Source organism: Dermacentor silvarum, chromosome 3 (genome assembly GCF_013339745.2).
Source record: "Dermacentor silvarum isolate Dsil-2018 chromosome 3, BIME_Dsil_1.4, whole genome shotgun sequence".
In the NCBI taxonomy this organism is placed as follows: domain Eukaryota; kingdom Metazoa; phylum Arthropoda; class Arachnida; order Ixodida; family Ixodidae; genus Dermacentor; species Dermacentor silvarum.
Genome location: NC_051156.1, coordinates 148,726,024 through 148,746,185, shown reverse-complemented (window position 1 = coordinate 148,746,185; position 20,162 = coordinate 148,726,024). Strand labels below are relative to the sequence as shown.

At 44.5% G+C, this 20,162-nt stretch overlaps 1 protein-coding gene across 1 annotated transcript; it reads left to right on the top strand.

The window, feature by feature from the left end:
* The first annotated feature begins 76 nt into the window (after nt 1–76).
* LOC119445899 (protein HGH1 homolog) lies at nt 77–16,101 on the top strand. Its single transcript, XM_037710196.2, has 5 exons — nt 77–283; nt 4,254–4,680; nt 7,408–7,529; nt 11,727–11,917; nt 15,823–16,101. Exons 1-5 carry the CDS (start codon nt 199–201, stop codon nt 16,057–16,059), a joined length of 1,062 nt encoding a protein of 353 aa, XP_037566124.1. The 5' UTR covers nt 77–198; the 3' UTR covers nt 16,060–16,101.
* Nucleotides 16,102–20,162: the final 4,061 nt, after the last annotated feature.

Here is a 20,162-nt window from a genome sequence, read left to right as displayed (position 1 = left end):
GAATGTAGTAGTGTAGTAATTATTTGTCCTGTAGTTTCTTTGGCGGAAGTGATCCAACCGGAAGTCGGCGTTCTTACTTTGCACGTGAGCTGTCGGCGTGAGTACCAAGCACGTGTTGTCGTTGCCAGTCATTCCCATTTGCTCGTGTTCATTGCTCTGCGTCTCGATTTTTGCGAATGCGAGCGATCTGCGACCAGCATGACACCAGTAAATGAACTGATTAATTTCTTGGCCAAAAGTGCGCCGACCGAGGCGAAGAATCAAGCCCTTGCATACATTGCAGGTTTGTGTACTCTAGAACCTACCTATGCTCTTTTTATGCTGACGTGTTTTTGGCAGCTGTGTTTACTAGAAATAAAGTATGTCTTCGGTGGAATAAGGTGGCATAATTTTGTTTTTGTAGGTGCTTTACGGCCGCCGTTAGAAATCAAAACGTGCGATGCTTGTCGGAATGGGGCGTTAGTGACAACATTATCGATGTTTTAACGCACGGGTGAGGAAAGAATACAGAAATCAGTCTACAGGATTGTAGACAAGCTAAACATTGGCGGATAACAAATGAGTTGTCTGTGACAAGTAACTGCTTGAACACCTAAGCCAGATCTCTCAGGATCTTTGCGCAAGCAGAATTAATGTTTTTCCTCTTCCTCTCGCATCATCAGCTTCACGCGCTGTAAATCGCGAACACTGCAGGGATATCTAACATATGTACTTAAAAAACTCATTTGGGCTCTACTCCACAAAGCCCGTACATGCCTGGCAAAACATCACAGAAGGCTGATAAGGAGCAAGTGAGTGCCCCGATATTTATGAGCACTGCATTCAGATGGAAGAATGATAAGCTGTTTATTTGTGTAATTTTTTTTCCGCATTGGTGTCACGAGCTACCACCCAAAAAATTACCGAAAAAAAAATATATATATAATGATAAGCTGTTTATTTGTGCAATTTTTTTTCCTGTATTGGTGTCACGAGCTACCACCAAAAAAAATTACTGAAAAAAAAAATATATTTTTTTTCTTTCAGTAATTTATCAGCCTGCTGTGATGTTTTGCCAGGCATGTAAATTACGGGCTTTGTGGAGTAGAGCCCAAATGAGTTTTGAGCCCAAATATATATATATATATATATATATATATATAGTAGTAACTGGATTTTACAATGGGCCAAGCATATTTAGAAAAATCAGAAGCACAACTTCGCGGTTATCTTAGGTTTATTTACCCAACAGTTTCGGTTGGTGGACCCGACCGAAACTGTTGGGTAAATAAACCTAAGATAACCGCGAAGTTGTGCTTCTGCTTCTGATTTTTCTATATATATATATATATGACGCGAGCAGGAGGTTGCAGACAGAAACAAACATGGTCGCCCGAACACTGCTTTTATTCATCTTCCCCCTTCATCACTATTGCACCGTAACTGTGTGGTTCGATACAAACTTCCCCCACCCCCCGAGAGAGTCGTAGGTGCAGGGGCGGATGAATGAAAAGCATAAGAATGCGCAGTTAGTCCAATGTTTCAAGATGGCTCTGTAACCCTTGCCAACTTCATAGAAAACTGTAGCTGTCCGGTAACTTCTCGCATGGCTCTGGTGGACGAGCCTGACTTGCGCTCCGGACGACGTCTACATGCACCGTAACGTGATCATGGATGCAATTACATGTTGTGCACTTGGCACAACTGAGTGAAGTTCAAGCATCATGAAGTAGCAGGATCTGTAGTTGGGCTTGAAGCTAGCGCATGTAGACCGAAGATGGCGTGCGTGAGAGTAATCTGTCTTTGGCAGATTACTCTCACGAGAGAGGCACCGTTTGCATGAAGTCGGCTCGTTTCTGGTGGTTGGACGTCTGCGTTTTCTGAAACGAGTGCTCGTTGCACGAAGTTTTTCAGGCGATGTTTCTGTTGCTTTTTTATGCCAGAAGATCGCACCTGTCCTTTTGGCCATTGCTTGCGCTGTTTTTGCATTTGTCGTATTAGGTGCTGTCTTGACTGCTGGTGTTGAAGGTGTCCTTGACGATGTTCTTTCCTAGGAAAACAACATACTGGCCGAGTTGTTTTTCGGTTCAGTTGACTAGTCTTTCTTTGTATTGTGCCTGCTTTTTCAATGGCACTCTTTTCCGACGTTGTCGTCTGTTTCGGATTCGTCCTTGCGTTAACCGAACTTGTTCTTGGAGTTGCTGGGACAATGCTTTCTGCTGTGGGTTGTCTGATGGTGAATTCCACGTCTGAATTTCTTGAGGAGCCATTTCTAAGGCTGCCATCCATGTGACGTCATGCTGAGCGGGCATTTCTGTTTCTTGGTAATGTGCGACATCTGGTGCCCTCGATGCTTCTGCAATGTCAGCGTTTTATTGAAGGTTAGTGTGTGCACAAAAGCTTGAGATATGCAAATCAGCGTGAACTCCAAGTGGAAGCTGTTCCTCCGCTCTTGATGAAGGTAAATGCTCTTCGTCGCCAAATGAGCATATGGTGTTGGTGGTTTCCTTTTGTCCTGTTGTCGGATAGCAAGTGGGTTTCGCTTCGTTAAGAGTAAATAATAGTTGCGCTTGAGATGCACAATTGTCTTACAGCTGTGAAAGTGTCACGCGACACGAAACTCGGTGGTGGGCCGTGCGTAAAGAAAACGGTGTGAACACATCAGATGGTTCAGGGGCATGATTCCTGCGGCATGTTGAGAGCGTCGATGGTGAAGATGGCTCTGTGGTAGTCATCATCATGCTTGACATGCGTTTGCGCGTCGTCTCCTCACGAGGATCATGACATGAGAAACTCATCGATGATCTCCTCATACGAGACCTTGTTTGGCACTGATGATGATTACTAAGTGGAGGCTGCGGGTGACTGCGGCGACACAGTTGAAATGTCTCTAGCTGTTAGATAATGGAGGGATCTGCAGCGTATACTTTAAATCGACTAATCATCTCTTCTTTGATTCTCTCCCACGATTCGTTGGTTTCAAAGATGTGTGTGAGGTAAAACCGAAATGCCTCACCAGTGACGTAGTCTTTGAAGTTGGAGACCATATCACGTTCCAACCATGATGCAGCAGATGTGTGGAGTTCGAAGAGGCAGAACCAGTCTTCCCCGGGCCCATCGTCCGCTGATCCGGTGTACTTGGGTATGCCCAAGGCTTGCCATGATGCGGTCATGATGCTGGTCGGTGTAGGTGGTGGATCTCTGCGATTGGGGTTCACAGCGTGGTGTTGAATACTTGCATGATGATGTGAGCGAGATGCGGTGGCTGCCAGGTCATTTATCCTGTCGGGTTGTGTGACGCGAACAGGAGGTTGCAGACGGACACAAACAAGGTCGCCCGAACACTGATTTTATTCTTCTGATTTTCCCGAGTTAGACATAACGCAAATTCCGGCTAAATATGCAACATTTTCTTGCCTTCCGCTCTTGTTAAGTTCGGCAATTTTTATCTGTGTGATACACCGTCCAATAAGAAGTTGTAAAAAACAATACAAAACATATGTAGCCATGTAATAAGAAGTTGTAAAAAACAATACAAAATTTATGTTAAAGAGCATAAAGCTATAATTGGGCGCTGCTGTGTGTGTTATGTCAGAAACAAGAATGTGATCCTAGGAGGTTTAAAATCAATTTCTGGCGCTATAGTGGGCAGCCCCCGCAGCTTCTTATGATCACTTAAGAGAGTGACTATGTATCAGTAAAATAAGCTCTGCATGAAGTGATGGTAGATGCTATCCACGTAACCATAGTGTGATGCTACAAATAAAGAAAGCATGATAGAACTCAAACCTCCATCCCATAGTTTTCTTGGCAGCACATTGCAGCAATCGGGGCTGATAGCGGCATTTGGTTTTCATGAAAACTAGACCACTTCTGCCTCTCTCATACACTTTCTGCTTGTTTTGCAAATGTTGGTTAGGAGTCGTGGTTGGCATGAATTAAGCCACAATAGATGAGTGCTCGAGCAGTGGTTTTGGAATACACAGGCCACAAACCATTCACTTTGCGCTCTTGCATGCTGCATATGTGGCCCTGCTGGGTGCTTACAGTAGTCATTAATGTGCACTCAACTGGCCAGTGAGCACTCACAATGTTTACCCCATTGTTTCTTTTTGTCTAGCCTTAACAATTTATTCTAAGTGGTCTCATGCCCCTCATAAAAGAAAAAGGGAAAGGGGTAGGTTGAGGATGAAAAGTGAAAGTGACGTGATAGGATCACTACATCCGACTACCTCTCAGTGTCCTTTGCAAGAACCACTAAATTATGCTTGCAGGCCTCCCAGACTCAGAAGACGGGCGTTCTCTCCTGCTCAAAAACTCGGACCTGGTCAAAGCAGTGGCCCTGCTCGTGCAGGATGAAAACACAGAAACCGCCTCTAGAGCATGCAAGTGCTTGACAAACTTCACGTCCGTCCCAGCCATTTCGGAACACCTCGTAGAGCACGACTACGGCGGCCTTTTGGCGCACTTGGTAGACCGATCGCTACGTTCCGAGAGCCACGACTCTGTGGCTCGGCAGTGTGCGGCCACACTGTCTAACCTCACCAGAGGTAGGCAGGGTGCTGAAAAGGCCTGGACACTGCTGAACTCGACAAACAAGTGCGACGACCTCCTGGCGGCACTTTGTTCCAGCATCAACGAGAACCACGACCACCTCAGCTTTGTGTTCTCAAACCTGTCTCAGCTGGACGAGGTCAGAAGGTAAGGGAGTCGGGCCAAGCATGTGCTGTGGTCAGTGATAGGTCATGGTCACTGCAGCAAACGCTTTTTAGAAGGAGAAACCAAACGAAGCCAACATACACAGCAGCCTTGAAGTAGCAAACGAGGGCTTATTGGCTGGATCCCTGCTCAAAAGCTTGTATTACGCCTGCAATTGACAGCGCGTTTCACACCTGCCACAATAGCTGTAAATGGCACTGGCTAATGCTCTCACGTATACGTTTACCACACAATAAGCAGACGGGAGAAACAGCTGCCACCGTAGCTCAATTGGTAGAGCATTGCATGCATTGTGCAGGTGTTGTGTGTTTGGCTCCCACTGGCGGCAAGTAATCCTCCACTTTCTTTTCCCTTCTCTTTACAATGTCTAAATTTCAGTTAAAAACGGTAAATTTACCTTATGCTTCTCACGGTCTCATTTGGTTGTTAAACTAAATTGACCCTTTCTGTTCTATTTATCACCCCACGCCATTGCAGTGCTTAAAATAGCTCTGAAGAAAGAAAGAAATGCCAACTGCTGAATTCAGAATGTGTCACCCATACTTTGAATGAGTTTTCTAAGCATTGCATTGCGTTACCTCTTTTGTCTCTTCTTGGCTTGTATACCGGTTGTGTGAACATTTAAACTAAGTGGTTTTAGCGTGCACAATATTATGGGGTGCTGACTACCCCCTCACATTAGGCATCTCTTTAACATACACATATGTTCTGTGTGAACATTGCAGAGTATGTGCCCTGCTTATGCGTGTGTGTGTGTGGGGGTGGGGGGGGGGGGGGTATTTGTTTTCTTTTTTAATATGGCCATTCAGAAAACTCACTAAGGCAGCTGGTGACAACGTGCTGTCTTATGCATATATTGGTGGCAACCTTCCAAATTACGAGGCTTACCATGAGCAACAGAGACGAGCAGTGGGTTCGAGGTAAAAGGAAGTCAGCCCTTGGAAATGGTAGAAATGTGTTGGCATACACGGTTGTGTCTTGCATTGCTTTACATTTGTATCAAGGTGCTGGCAGTCCCTTGCCGCCATTTAGTTGGCAATTGTTCGAACTGTTAAAGACCACTGTTGCTCATACCAAATTCTGCATAAACAAGGGAGTCTGACTCTCCCTACTAAACCACGGGCTCACTTGCGCTCAAGCTTTGCACAGACACGGTATTTCACTGTGTTGCACAACTTGCCTGTTCTGTGCAGGGTAAATCGTAGCCACCCGTTGTTTATAGCAATGCGGGAATAGCCTCAGTGAAAGGAACAGCGATGCCATCTGTTATCATTATGGGCAAAACACATGTCCATCCGACATTGCTGCAAACAGTGGATGCTTATGATTTAGTCAGTATGGAATAGGCAAGTAGTGCATTTAAACATGGTACTCAAATCAAATACACCATAAAATGTAAAACCTGAGCATGAATGAGCTAGTGGTTTAGGCGCAACATTTGCTACTTTAACCTTTCTTGGAGCTCACACCGCTTGGTTTATTTAACCGCATCAATACCATGAACAGTGAACAGGTAGCCATGTTGTGAAAACTTCTATGTGTACACAATGGCCACCTAATGTTATTGGCTGCAGTAGTTCACGTCAGTGGCTTGGTGAAATGGGCGAAGGATGGTGCCGAGCTTAGCAGACATGTGCAGTAGCAACATTGTCAAATGTATGTTCTTGTATGGCCAGAATGAGCAAGCAAATGTGAACAAATGCTTGCTTGCATCTCCAGTGATTCGCTGCGTCGCCAGTGCCACCTACTCGGTGCCATGACTCGTTCGTGCTCAAAACTCGCAGAGATGGCATTTAGCAGTGGCTGCAGTTTAATGCCATGTCTGCATGTATTTTCTTGCCTGATTCATCCAGAACAGATCATTACTAGGCATTAGCACCTGCGCTGACTGAATGGTGGATTGTTAGGGCGAAACTCATCCTGCTGTAGAACATCCTTTACGCAAAGCATGTTTGTTACGCTTACATTGTCTTCTAATGTAGGTCATAATTAAAATGGCTGCAAACATAATTTCGTTTTTCTTTTCACCATACTCACGATGGCGCATAAACACAGACGGTGCGTTATACTGTTCTTATGTCCAGTCAATACTGTTCTTATCCAGTCATAGTAGTAGCACAGTGTCATCATACATGCAAATAATCTACACATCGTGACAGTGCTATCAGTGCCACCTAAGAAGCTTTCTCGGGTGTCTTACAGCGCCCCCCTAACGAGTTCCTCAAGCTCCGTGGCCTGATGAGGGGCAAGTGAAATTCCGATTTAAGCCCAGGAAACTTAGCGCAAAGCCCGTAGTAGGATTTTTTATATGTTGGACTGAGACTTCAGCTCTGGATAGTTAAGCAAACCAATTACTGATGAGTTATTTACTATGCTAATTAACTTTTTAATCAGATAGCTTTTCATTGCATTTTTTTTTTTGTACTAATGTACTACTTTCTATGGCAGGAAATTAAGGTGAACAAGTTCTTGTTGTAGAATGGTGTTTGTGCTTTGTGGGGTTAGTGGAAGAGCAGCAACTAGACATGCGGTGTTCTCAAGGGATTAGTGGTTCTTAGTAGCCACTTGAGTTGTGATACTGCAAGACTCTTTGGCCAAGTTTTCCACTTCAACGAGATCTAAACTTGCTCCTTTACAAAATGTCCCCAAAACTTGCTGTAGTCGTCTCACTGGAAGCGCTTGGAAACTAAGTGTACGCTATTGGTGCAGGTGGCTGCTGGACCAGGCAGCAAGGAGGATACACAAGTTCTTTCCTTTCCTCACCCTGGAGACTTCAACGATTCGGAAGCATGGTGCAGCTGCAGTACTACGCAACTGCTGTTTCGAAACCGGTATGCTCGCATGTTTTTTTTTTTTTTTTTCCCTTTGTGCTGTCAGCATTCATGCACTTCAGTTTTTGAAGGCTGTGTATGACTTACGACTGAAAACACAGCGTCACATCTTGTTTGGGTGCATCTCTCAGGTACATGCATCAGCAATTCTGCGAATTCACACTGGCCAAGTAGCTGAAGGAATACCAGAGAAAAATTAACTGCTTTATTAGACTGGTATAGCATTCTTTGGAGACTGGTACATTTGCATTTAATTGGCAGATAATGGTCTATGGTTAGTGGAAGATGTGAGGGCCAAACTTTATATTTTTGATTTCTCGCTGAGACAAGAGCACTACTGTATTCAGTGTGATTTGATAGATAACATGGTAGGCAAGGTTTCTTTTTCTTTTTTTTTTTCTTTTTTTTTTCACAGAAAAAAAAAGTTTTCAAAAGCTCCCACACTGAGTTTCTCCTTGCTCTTAAAAGCAATGTCATGCTGGTGGGAAAGAACTGGGAGGGAGTGTTGGCACAAAACTATTAAAGCCAAATGAGTCAGCCCCACACATGAGCATCACGTCAGAGCATGCGGTAGGTTTGAGTGCTCGCGCTCTGCAGGCAGAGTTGCCAAACAAGTGCGCATTGGTTAAAAACTGCCGAGAACCAAACATTTTTGGCCAGTGTGCCAAGTCTCAGAGGTCACGTGTTAGGCCAAATTTTTGAGGGAAAAGGGCAAAGGGAATGACTTCACAAAGAGTTGGCCTGCCAAGGCTGGCTGCGTGACGCAATGCTCCCTACTAGTTCATTTCTTTCCTCCGTGAGCAATGTAGTCGATTTTTTATTTTCATAGGCAATTAGCTAGCCCCGAACAGGTGCTCTAACATGACGAGTACAGGAATTTAATGGTGGCAGCACCATCCATCTCTTGCTTATTTATTCCTTTTTGGCTTATAAAGCTTTGATTTGACGGCAAAGTAAACAGATTTGATACTCAAGGTATGCTGTCTAACAATCTAGTTTAACTGAATTACTAGTGGCCCTCAGATGCTACAGTTGCTTTTCATCAACCCTGTCTGTTTGGCAATGTTAGCCTATCAATCTCGTGTTAACTTTCCTGCAATTTCACTCTGCTGGGGCAAGCTAGAACAGCGGAGCGACAACCATACTCAGCTGAAAACAACTATTGGAGCAAATGTGACCAAAGTTGTGTGTGTTCTTTCACACTATGGCACAGTAGTTTACGTAGTGAAAATCTTCCACCAAGCCAAAAATCCATCCTTAAGGAAACGGTGACATCCACAAAACGCTATCCAGGCTTCCCTCTATGGTAAAATAGCTTATACATATTGCAAGCATGCAAAGACAGACCTTTTGCCGTACTTCACAGTGACGCGTCTAAACCCAAAAGGCCCCTTACCTGCCTTTAGAAGCTATAGTCAATTTGTGCCTTGTAGGAAGCGTGGAAACAACTCCGTCTGCTCTGTCTTGCCAGGGCGATGGTGTATTGTGCTGGGTACTCAATATGTGGACATATAGAGGCCCTTAATGATCCCAAGCCACGCATCATTAACCGTGCTTTTTGCGTATCATGCAATTTGGTGGAAGGGCATTGGGCCTACAGTGGGTGTGCATGTGTGTGTTACTGTAGTGGCTACAGTAGTCTTTACATGGTCCTTTGCCTAATTGCGTGTGAAGATGGTGAACACTCTCCTCATTTGCATAACAAATGAGGCTTGACAAGTGCTCCGCCAGTGATAGAAAAACAAAAATAGAAAGGGAGTCTTGAGTATGACCAAAATATTGACAAACAATATTTTCACTTGCATTAAGAGCCTAGTTTCGGATATTGTAGAATGTAGATACAGATTAGCCATTGAGCAAAATTTTACACAGAAAATACGAGTGTATTTGTCACAGAAATGAACCCTTTCCATGCCAAAACTGAAAAAAAAAAATAAATAAAATAAAAACGTTCGCTGCCATTACTGCTTGCCAGAAGGGATCCATAACCCAGAACATTGAGAACCAGCACAGGTCCTTGGAATGACCTATAAGAAAATTAGGCAGTTACCATCCATGGCAGCTTTGCTAAGATTACTTCAGTATTATATAGTACCAATTTGTAACCAATTTGGATGAAGTAAAATTTTTTTGCAGTTAGCCATTAAACATGAGTTACACATGAGTGGTGTAAGAGCTTGTGATGATAGCACTTTACTGTGGGACATCTGAAACATGTATCAGTGTAGTCTGCCTTCCAGTGCGCCGATGTTGAAGCGAACGCTGGGATGTACGCTTGCAAACACAAAATGCCTAGCTGTGATATGACTAGCACTTTCACTGATTGCAGGAAGGCCGAGTGGCACTTTGATTCGTGCTCATCCGGGTACAGTGACAGCGACAAGATAAACAGGCTGTTCTCATGGCAGTAATGGTGGCTATGCACTTCTGTCCCAGCTGCAAATGCTACTTACTGTACTCGTCTTTCCAGCAGAGGAAATGCAGAAAGTAATCATACGTAGCAAATTTATGTTTCAACAATTCACATTGTGGCACACAGACAACATACAGGCACACTTCGGCGCAAACCACAGACGGACGTAGACAGAAAGGACGGGACACCGGAGTCGCTAAAGTGTACATGATGCCATACCGGCTAGCCCAACAGTCTTTCCCTTTGAACATACATATCCTCAGACCTTGCTTGCATAAATGCTGTAGCTATCACAAATGTCAAGGACTAGCTTAGTCGAATCGTATCAATGAGATTCCACTGTATTATGTTTCCATTCCATGTTATTGGTTATGATAATTAAATCTGGCTTCGGAGAGTCTGTGCTGAAAGGAAAAGGGACGCGAAATCCCAGAAAAGAAAAAGAAAAAATGACAGCAGATCCACGAGGTGAATGATGATGAGTGGGCGAAGCTCCGGAGGGAATCATCGGATCTCCCGCTTAAGGGGACGCTAGCACAAACGCGTTAGAAACGTGCAGTACTCTCTAGTAAGGGGGAGCGGCCACAGCGTCTTACGCAGCCATTTACACATGCCGGAACGTGCACCGCGTTTGCCGACGCCATCACATGACTGCTGAGAGAGTATACCCCCCGTATTCATAAACGCTCCTCGACTTGAACTTGACTTGCCACCGCTTTGGGCAGCGCGTTCGAAACGCGTTGAAGGTAAGGTGGAGAGGCCACAGCGTCTTACACCAGCTTCTTACACGGGCCGTAACGCGCTAGCACAAACGCGTTAGAAACGCGCTAGAAACGCGGCCTTTCGTTAATGTTGGGTATTTATAGCCATCGTGGTGCGTTTGTCCATGTCCGCTTCGTGGCGTAGAGGGCTAACGCCGCGCGCTCGGAAGCGAGGGGTCCCTGGTTCGATTCCGCGCTACGGACACAACTTCGGAATTTTTTTCTCATTTTTCTCAGACTGGTTACACACTACTACTACTACTACGACGGGGACGGAACGGGTGCCGCCATAAGGAGCTTCGCCCCTAAAAATGCGAGCTGCTGCCCCCACTTGCGTGCAGCACACACCGCGCGTCTTTGCTGCGCAACGTGTTTTTACCATATCGCCAGCTATGCATGCCTCTCTCCCGTCTCCCTTCCATCTCTCCAAAACGAGCCTACGGTGCCTGGCGCGGGTGGGTGTCGGGGTGATTGGCGCAGTTGACTTCTGTTTCAGAGGGGTGGAAGGGAGACGGCAGAGAGGTGTGTACGACACTCAAGCTATTGTGGTGGCCTGCTTACCCCCCCAGGATTTCACATTTCTTTCCCTTTTGACGCAGACACCCAGTAGCCAGGCTTAATTGTTACAACCAAGAACACAGAATGGGAATATTGTTAAAACCGGTCTTGTCTTGAGTGGGTTTTGACTACTCAAAAGCAAAAAATAACGAAAGGCCATGAAATACGTTATATCTCAACATTTTACTGCTTGCCGTGACGACTTAGTGGCTGTAGTGTTTCGATGCCGAGCGCAACGTTGAGTTCATTCCAGTGCATTTCAACAAAAGCAGCCTACTGATATTTTGGAATCCTGCGTAACCATAATTTAATTCAGAGCCCTCTATCGCACTGTCTGTCATACCACAGGGGTGATACCAAATTCCATGATTGTTATTATTATTTTCATTAACAAGCTATTTATTTCACTTTGTGGATTTTTCGAGAACTGCACTTTCTCTCATTTTGTTCCACCCGTGTCGACAGAAAGCAACGAGTGGCTGTTGAGTCCCGACGTGGACATCTTGTCCCGGCTGCTATATCCGCTTATGGGCCCAGAGGAGCTGGACGATGACGAAATGGAAAAGCTTCCACTCGATCTTCAGTATCTGGGAAACGACAAGCAGCGAGAAGGGAGCCCAGAGATTCGCCAGATGCTTATCGAGGCGATCACACAGGTAAGGTTGAGACTTTGTGCTAACTTAAAATATCACATTTTTGCATGGTCTCTCCATCTCCAGCCCAGCATATAACCATGTTAATTAAGCTCTGCTTGTTGGTTCATTCGATTTTGAGTGTAGGCTCTGGCCGGAGTCCATACATTTCTATGGGCCAGAAGCTCAAAACTTTCGTTATTGAAATCCTGAAATTGGATTTTAACAGATAATTCGAACTTGAATGGTCAGCGCACACGCACCTGATGCCTTTGGTGACCCGTAATCGTGACCTTAATAGCTTCAGCGTCTGTCTTGGTGGCACTTAGAGGACGGCGAATGCATCGAGGACATGTTCTCACTCGCCAAAATTGCAGATTTTCGGCCTACCTTCGGCAGATTTCGCAGTGAAAACAGCAGCTCACAATGAATGATTACCAGTTTTGTCCAATTCTAATGCGTGCCTCTTTTCCAAGAAAAGTGGTCCATAAATTGCCTGTGCGTTACAGTTGCATTTGAAACGATAACCATGTTCGCAGCGTCAGCAACAGCCTACCATCAGAGCTGGCGTCATTGCCATTGTCATTACAAGATAGCGACAGAACGAGATTTCACGTAGGGTAGCAGCGGCAACGCGTCGCTGTCAAGTTGTAATTACGAAGGCTCATTCAAAAAAGTCATTTTTTATGCAAAGGTAGTGACAACAGAGTTGCATCACGCTTCTGGCGCTCTGGAGACTTGCAAGTGTCCAGGACAAACTGGGCGTACGCTACCATCCCATTCGTAGTGGTTGTAGAATCGTTCCAAGAAATGCGGAATATCAAACACAGTGGACAGCACAGAGGACAAAATGTTGTAGTCTTTATACAGTGCTGAAAAGCTGACTGAGATTAACAATGATGGACATAATGAGTAAATAAATGTACATTTTGTTAAGGTATGCTCTACAGGCTTTGTCTAACGTGTGATTGCCAGAACCAAAGACATGTAACTTTTTTCTAATATAAAATCTAGTGGCGATTTAGATGCACATTGTTTTGTACTATAAACGCATAAAAACTGGGTGTGCCATTTGATTCAGCAGTGCATTAGAATTGGGCAAGTACGCTGCTAAATGAATCGGTACGACTTTGGACATGTTTTTATGCCTGTTCTTTTAATTCAGCCAGCCGTATAATTCAATCAACTGTGTCCCATCAAGGTTGAAGTTGAATGTATAATATAGTGGGTTATCTATTTTAATAGTAACAGATTTATAATCTCCTGTGGTAAATAGCACAATTTTGTCATATCAGCTGAATTACTGAGGCGGATACTACTACCAAGACCAATTAAAGGGCGACTTTGTTGCTAATTAGCAAATTTTCACCAGTTAACATAGTAGTTATTCACTAGGGCTGTATTAAAGCCAAGCAGTAATGAATTAATGTCCATTTAGCAACAAATCTCTGTTTAACACCAGCTTTGAGAACCAAGTCCTCAAGATGTGTGGCTATTAACACTTAGCACGCCAGTTGCCACAGTTCAGTGTGAACTGAAACATCAGTGCATTATTTTGCCACAGGTTTTAAGGAGTTATTTCTCGAAACTGTGGTTTATCACAGGATTTCTGCTAAATGAATAGTATTATTTCATTACTGCTTCGAGCAGCGCTGTTATGCCGCCCCTGATGTAAAAATTGTACTAAAGCTTTTCTAGAAGTTATAGGCACAATAGTACAGTGTATCTAAGTGAAGAAACTTTAAGCATGCTCAGAGCAAGCCAAAGCGCCGATCCACTGTGATCGCACCGATTGCATAGTTGTATGTTAAAGGGCAACTCCGGCGATTTTTCGATGTCAACGGATGTCAATGAAATTCGCTGGGTCTGTTCCTCTGAATACCTCCGTCATGTCCTAAAAAAAGCAGGCTTGAGAGTTGCACAGATTTTTTACAAATGAATTTAATTTATTGCCTCGAGCACCCTACCTTACCCCCTCCTCAGTTATAGGCCACATTGTGTATGACGTCAGGAATGGTCCAAGCAGAGCATGCCGGGATCATGCAGACGACAGCGACGAGAGCGCGCAGGAGTCGACGATCGTGAGCTAGCGCTTGGCGTGAGATGTTGCTGTCGCGAGAAGTTGCATTCCCTGTGGACGGGCAAGTGATGCGGGGTGGCAAGCGGTGTTGCGTTGTTGGCTGCACGAACTTCAGCCCTCGCCATCCGCAAACCAAGTTTGAGCCGATGCCGATCGCGTTCAGCCGAGGTTAAGCCTATCACAGTGGCCAAGTTCGTGCGTCTGCTGCTGGCGGACCAGACCCACTGATATGAAGCTAATTAAGCTATTAGGATGAGGAAAGCTGCTTCTGTAGTTCAGTTTTGACCATATGGATTTGAATTAAACCATTCCTCATTTCGTACAGTGCACACGCAAAAAGCTAAAAGCGACAACACGACGCGCAATCAACATCCGTATACGTTGCCGTTCGCGAATGCGGCCAGTGGCACTCGCCGGCGCTTCCCTAAATGAAATGTGACTACGCAAATCCACGGGTGTATTATTACCCATTGTTATGCTGACATTATTTAGCTTACGAGGTGCACTGTTTGCCTCGTATCCCAAATGGGCAGCAATTAAGCGGAGGCCCCTTCGATACAGCATGCGTAAACAACCGTCTCGTTCAGCTGCCAACGATGTCATACTTCATGACATGGGTGTTTCCGCGAGAAAACTATACATTCTCTAAATGGACGATCATACGCGCAATGTCCCAATCTATGTCTACCTTACGGAACACTAATTGTGTGCATGAAGAGAATATGAAGAATAAGCAGGCTGCATAACGCTTCCCTACTATAGGGTCTCCCGCTCTCTGTTTCCGAAGGTGCGTGGTCGCACGCATCAGCGCGACCCGGAGTGATGTAACGGTGCTTACATGCACAAAATCTACGTGTTTTGATATGTTCTGACATTAATTGATGTCACCGATGAGCGGCTATCTCAAGCGAACGACGTACGAGTGGTCGCTGTACCTGCCGATGTAAACAAATGCACCATTCGGTGCTTTGGACTGTCAGCGGCGTTCTTGTGGGATACAAATGCGGAAAGTCGTGCTCCACATCTTACAGTGAGCATGCGAAGCGGTTCCCTGAGAGGGGTAAAACACCTAAAATAGCAAGCAGCACGTATATCAGTGGTTAGGGCTACCCTTGGTCTTCATGTCGCAGCGCAATATGTTGCGCATGGGTGCTGGCTCTAGTGGTGGAGGACGGCGATTCGTGGCTATTGAATTCTTCTGAATCATAACTGCCACTGTTTGATAGATCCGAATAGGTGGTGCAGCTTACATGCAATGTCACCCGAAGGTCCCCGAAGGTCCGGCGCGGTCACGAATAAGCTGAGCGTCTGCTCTTCGCCGGTTTCGTTCTCCCCGCGGGCGAGACCGGCATGCGTTGCGCGCCTTCTCCGCCGGGGATACATTCGTGACGTCACACGCAGAGGTTCGCTCGGCTGCTTGCTCAGTTTCGGTTTCGTTTTTGCTCTTTTTTGCTTATTTAAAATTATTTTCGAATTTGCGGAACAATTCTCCTATCAGGTGCGTCACAGGAGGGTCTCGGGAACCTAAATATTTTATTAGCTCGACATGGTCAAAAAATCGCCGGAGTTGCCCTTTAATGTTAGTGCAAAACACATTCTTGCTGTCTAGCATTGTTCACGTGCTGCGTACCAGCGCGCAAGCAGCATCAGGAGAACATTTGCTGCCCCACCGGAGGCATCACACGGCATTTCATTGCATAGACCCATCACGTTTTCGGGGTTTTTTTTTTTCAGTGTTTGTCTAAAGTCATGTCGGATGCGACTTCGTTATAGTGTAGTTTGACTGTATAGTTACATCTAGATGCATTGTTTACAAATCACTCATTGCTGTTGCCCCCTTCATTTGCAGCTCTGCGCCACGAAAAAGTGTCGAGAGCACATCAAGAACTCGGGAGCGTACTACGTGCTAAGAGAACTGCACAAGACGGAGAGCTGTCGCCCCGTGGTGGTCGCATGCGAGAACCTCGTAGACATCCTCATAAGTGACGAGCCCGAGCCTGGCATGGAAAACCTTAAGGACGTCGACATTCCCGAGCACCTTGTGAAGAAATTTGAAGCATTTAACGAAGAGCTGCTCAAAGAGTGAATGATGATTAAGCCTAATTCATTAAAGGCGTTACTGACGTGACATTATCGACTCTTCATTTTTTTCGTGAGCTGAAGGTCCTCAACCTCGACACCCTAGACAAGATAGTGCCGGGCCTCAGAGCACCCTCAATGATTTACTCCAATAGCTTTTCAACAACCTTGGTTTCAGTTTCCAGAAGGTGTGCGTCTCCTAACTAGAGACCGGATGTTTAGGTGCTAAAAAATGCTGTTTTAGGTGCCTGTTGGAGGCACTAAAGCTGTCACATAAGGCCATTTATAGGCACCAAATACTATCCTTTAGGCATCTATAGGCACAAGTTATAACTTCCGCTGTGCAACTGAGAATAAATTACGATTATACTAAGGAACACAGCGCACTACACCCCTGCTAAGCGAAATTCACTTTTTTTCTTCAATAAAATGAAATTAGGAAAGTTGCGTAGGTCACAAAATTGATTTGAAATTTAGTGTGCCTAGACACCACGAGAAAAGTTATGAAAGCAGTGACAAACAAGCACCAGCACAAGATTTTTCTGGTTTCTTGTTGCGCCTTTCTTTCATGGAGTATTGGCTTGTACAGTAGACTTCTGTTAATTCGATCCTGACTGAAGGTCCCGGTCAGCACCCATGCATTTCTATGGGCCAAAGTTTACGTTTCAATCCTAAAATTGCCCTTCGCCGGATAATTCAAATTTGATCAGTCAGCATGCACACACCTGACCCCTATGGTGACCTCAACAGCAATCTTTTACTGGCAGCATCTGGCTTGGCGGAGCTTAGGCGACAGTTATTGTGTTGAACACACATCAATCTCCCATTGAAAATGCCTCTTTTCAGCCTGCCCTAGAAAGATTTTCCAACGATATTGGTAGCTTGCAATGTCTAATTACGGTGTTTAACCAATTCTAAGCGCACCTCTTTAATAATTTTTTTCCAGGAAAGTTCAGCCAGAAACTGCAAGAGTGCTGGTCTGGGCTGGTTGAAGCATGATTAGGACGGGAACAAACAGCGCTAGGACGGGACGAAGTGAGTACGACAGACAAGGCGCTGAACTAACAACCACTGGTTTATTGCACAGAATGCAATATATACAATACACAGGTTCAGCGCAGAAGGCCAAAAAAAAAATGTGATAGCTTGCTATGACGACGTGTGTGATATGATTATTTTATTCCCTTTCCAGCGCAGAAACCGTGTTTTTTTCTGGCTTTCTGCACTGAACCTGTGTATTTTATATAGTATTGCATTCACTGCAATACTATAGTGGTTGTTAGTTCAGCGCCTTGTCTGTCGTACTCACTTCGTCCCGTCCTAGCGCTGTTTGTTCCCATCCAGAAACTGCGTTCGATACGTTTGTATGCATTGCAGCATAACATTGCTGTATTGTGGCGAAACTGACTTAAAAAAACTGACTGCTACTGTGCAACACATATTAGACCCTAGACCATTTTTCTTGCTAAAAAACCGGGTGCGCGGTAGATTTCCACTTTGTTTAGGAGCTTTAATGTCATTCCTAAGTTAGTTCTCTACTTTAGACACACATAAGGTGGGTGCGCATTTGATTCGGGGGCGTGTTAGAATAGGGCAAATACTCCCAAATGAATCACAAGTGTGTTGCGGTGTTTCTTCTGCGTCTTGTTTAATTCGACCCACCAGATAATTCGATTCATTTTTTTTCAGTCCCGTCAGGGTCAAATTAACGGAATTCGACTGTTACAGAAAAAACGCTCAACATCTACGAAAGTTAGGGGCATATATTTCGAGGAGTTATTTCTTGAAACTGTTAATCACAGGATTCCTGCTAAACAAATGGTACATGTGCTTCATTACTGCTTAGAGCAGCTTCATTAAGCCACCCCTGTTGCAAAATTTAGTTATGACCTACACACCCACATTGTACTCAAATTTCTTGAGTGTTTCTAGAAGTTATAGGCACGATAGTACAGTATATAGTTGCGTTTAACGTTGGTCCAAAACACATTTATGCTGTTCAGCAAAATGGAAACTTGGGAACCTTTGATGATCCAACGCCCTCTCGAATTCCCGAATGTTGATTGGTCAAAACCTGCAGTTCTTTCATCACCGGATAGCCGGGATTCTTGTGCGAGGCAGATTGAAGTTTTGAACTATCAGCAACAGGTCCATTGGGGATGGCGGCAAAATTTTCCTGAACGTCCTAATCAAGCCCCACATTCCTGGTCAGAGTTACGCCCAAGCATATAATTTTCTCGATGCTGTCCGCTAAAAATGAGAAGCATGCGCAAGTATGCCAAGTCACCTTCAAGTGTGTAGTCACATATCTCTGTTTGAGCCCTTCTCACAGCAATGCTCTCATCTACAGCAAAGCTGTTAATAAGAGCCTTTACACCGGCAAAGTGTTAGTGCTTATAGTAGTAATCAGCTGCCTAATCAGCCAAGTTCCCCAGCAGATGACAACATTATAAACAAAATTAGGCTAGGATAAAACAACACAAAAAGCCACTTAGGCTCCGAATATCTAATGTAGGCACCAACATCGAAATAGGCATTTATTGGCACAATAAAAGTGCCAATAAGATGTTTCTAGACCCACAGCTCGTGCCTTTATATTATACAGGGTGACCATTTTTAAGCTTCACGGAATTTTTAAAAATTGCCTGTGACAGACAACATAATTCTTGTCACTGAGCTGGATTATACGAAGAGGTGTACATTACAATCACTCAAAATTTAAACACATGTTCAACAAATTAGCAAAAATTTACTAATAACTTCTTTATTAGTTGTTTTAAGACATATTGCAATTCACGAATTGTAGCCTGTGAGTTTGCAAGCAGCATTCACCTTGAAACAATTTCCAGGATTACACCAGTTTGGAGATAATTTTTTAAAGTGTGAGACGAAATACATGGGCATTCCAGTTTCATTTGTGCTTCAATGCATAAAATAGTGTTTTGTTAAAGAAAGTAAGAGAAATAACAGTGCATATTTACGGCCAGAGTTCGATGGCGCATTTCTCCAAACTGGTGTCATTTTGAAAATTCATTCCAAGTGGATACGCCTGACAATCTCACCGGCTACAAGTCGTAAATTGCAATTTGCTGTAATGTAGATAATTTGGAAGTTAAATGAATGCGTCTTACAATTTTTCGTGCGAGTAATGTCCGCCTCTCTGAACAATTCAGCTCAAGGGCTAGAATTATGGTATCTTCAACAAGCGATTTATAAAAATTGCATAAAACTTGAGAAAGATCACTTTCTTTAGAAAACTTAAGGAAGTATATAGCACGATAAGGACGTAAGAAAAAAAAAACAAAAAAAAAACAGGCATTTTGCCTAAAGTTCCAGTCTCTAGGTGGTTAGGCGGGAGCATAACACGGAACGCATTCTAGCTGTCTGCTACATGGAACCACGCGACAAGTAGCAGCATAGAAGACAACGGAGCGAGTGCCAAAATGTTGCGTGTCCTGCTTCCATGTGACCACCATCTGCAGCACCACCGCATACACCTCCTAGAAACAAAACCAAAACACCCCTATGCTCATACACATGGATTCAGAGATGGAAACGGCAGTGCCACTAGATGGCTTACGTATGTCGGTTCTGGCCACGAATGATTTGACCTGTGAATTTTTTTTGACAGATGGTACAACCTGGGTCATGTTTATATAGCATAGATGCCTTTCCCACCATTTCCAGAGCTTCCGTTGTATTTCACTTTCCCACCTGCCACGACGGTAACTCAGTGGATACGGTGTTGCGCTGCCGATCACAAGGTCCATCCCGGCCACAACGGACGCATTCCGATGGGTGCAGAATGCAAAAACGCTCATGTACCGTGCACTGGGTGCACTTTAAAGAAGCTCAGCTGGTCCAAATTAATCTGGAGTCCCCCACTATGGCGTGCATTATTAATCAGATTGTGGTTTTGGCACGTAAAAAAACGTGAAGCTTTTTTTATTCCAATCTACTATCAGGAATCTTGTGTAACACACAATATGCCCGGCTGAACTACAGCACGTGCAAAACAAGTGGATAGGGTGTTCGGCTGCCAAGAGCAAGTTTTAACTGGGACAAAGTGGCAGTAAACAACTGTGTGCCAAGATTACGATGCTTGTTGTA

What these genes read in the sequence shown, in the direction of transcription:
- LOC119445899 (XM_037710196.2), top strand. Translation starts at nt 199, where the DNA reads ATGACACCAGTAAATGAACTGATTAATTTCTTGGCCAAAAGTGCGCCG. An exon ending in CAGCTGGACGAGGTCAGAAG is followed by an intron (nt 4,681 to 7,407) that starts GTAAGGGAGTCG and finishes CTATTGGTGCAG; the next exon opens with GTGGCTGCTGGACCAGGCAG. An exon ending in TTATCGAGGCGATCACACAG is followed by an intron (nt 11,918 to 15,822) that starts GTAAGGTTGAGA and finishes CTTCATTTGCAG; the next exon opens with CTCTGCGCCACGAAAAAGTG.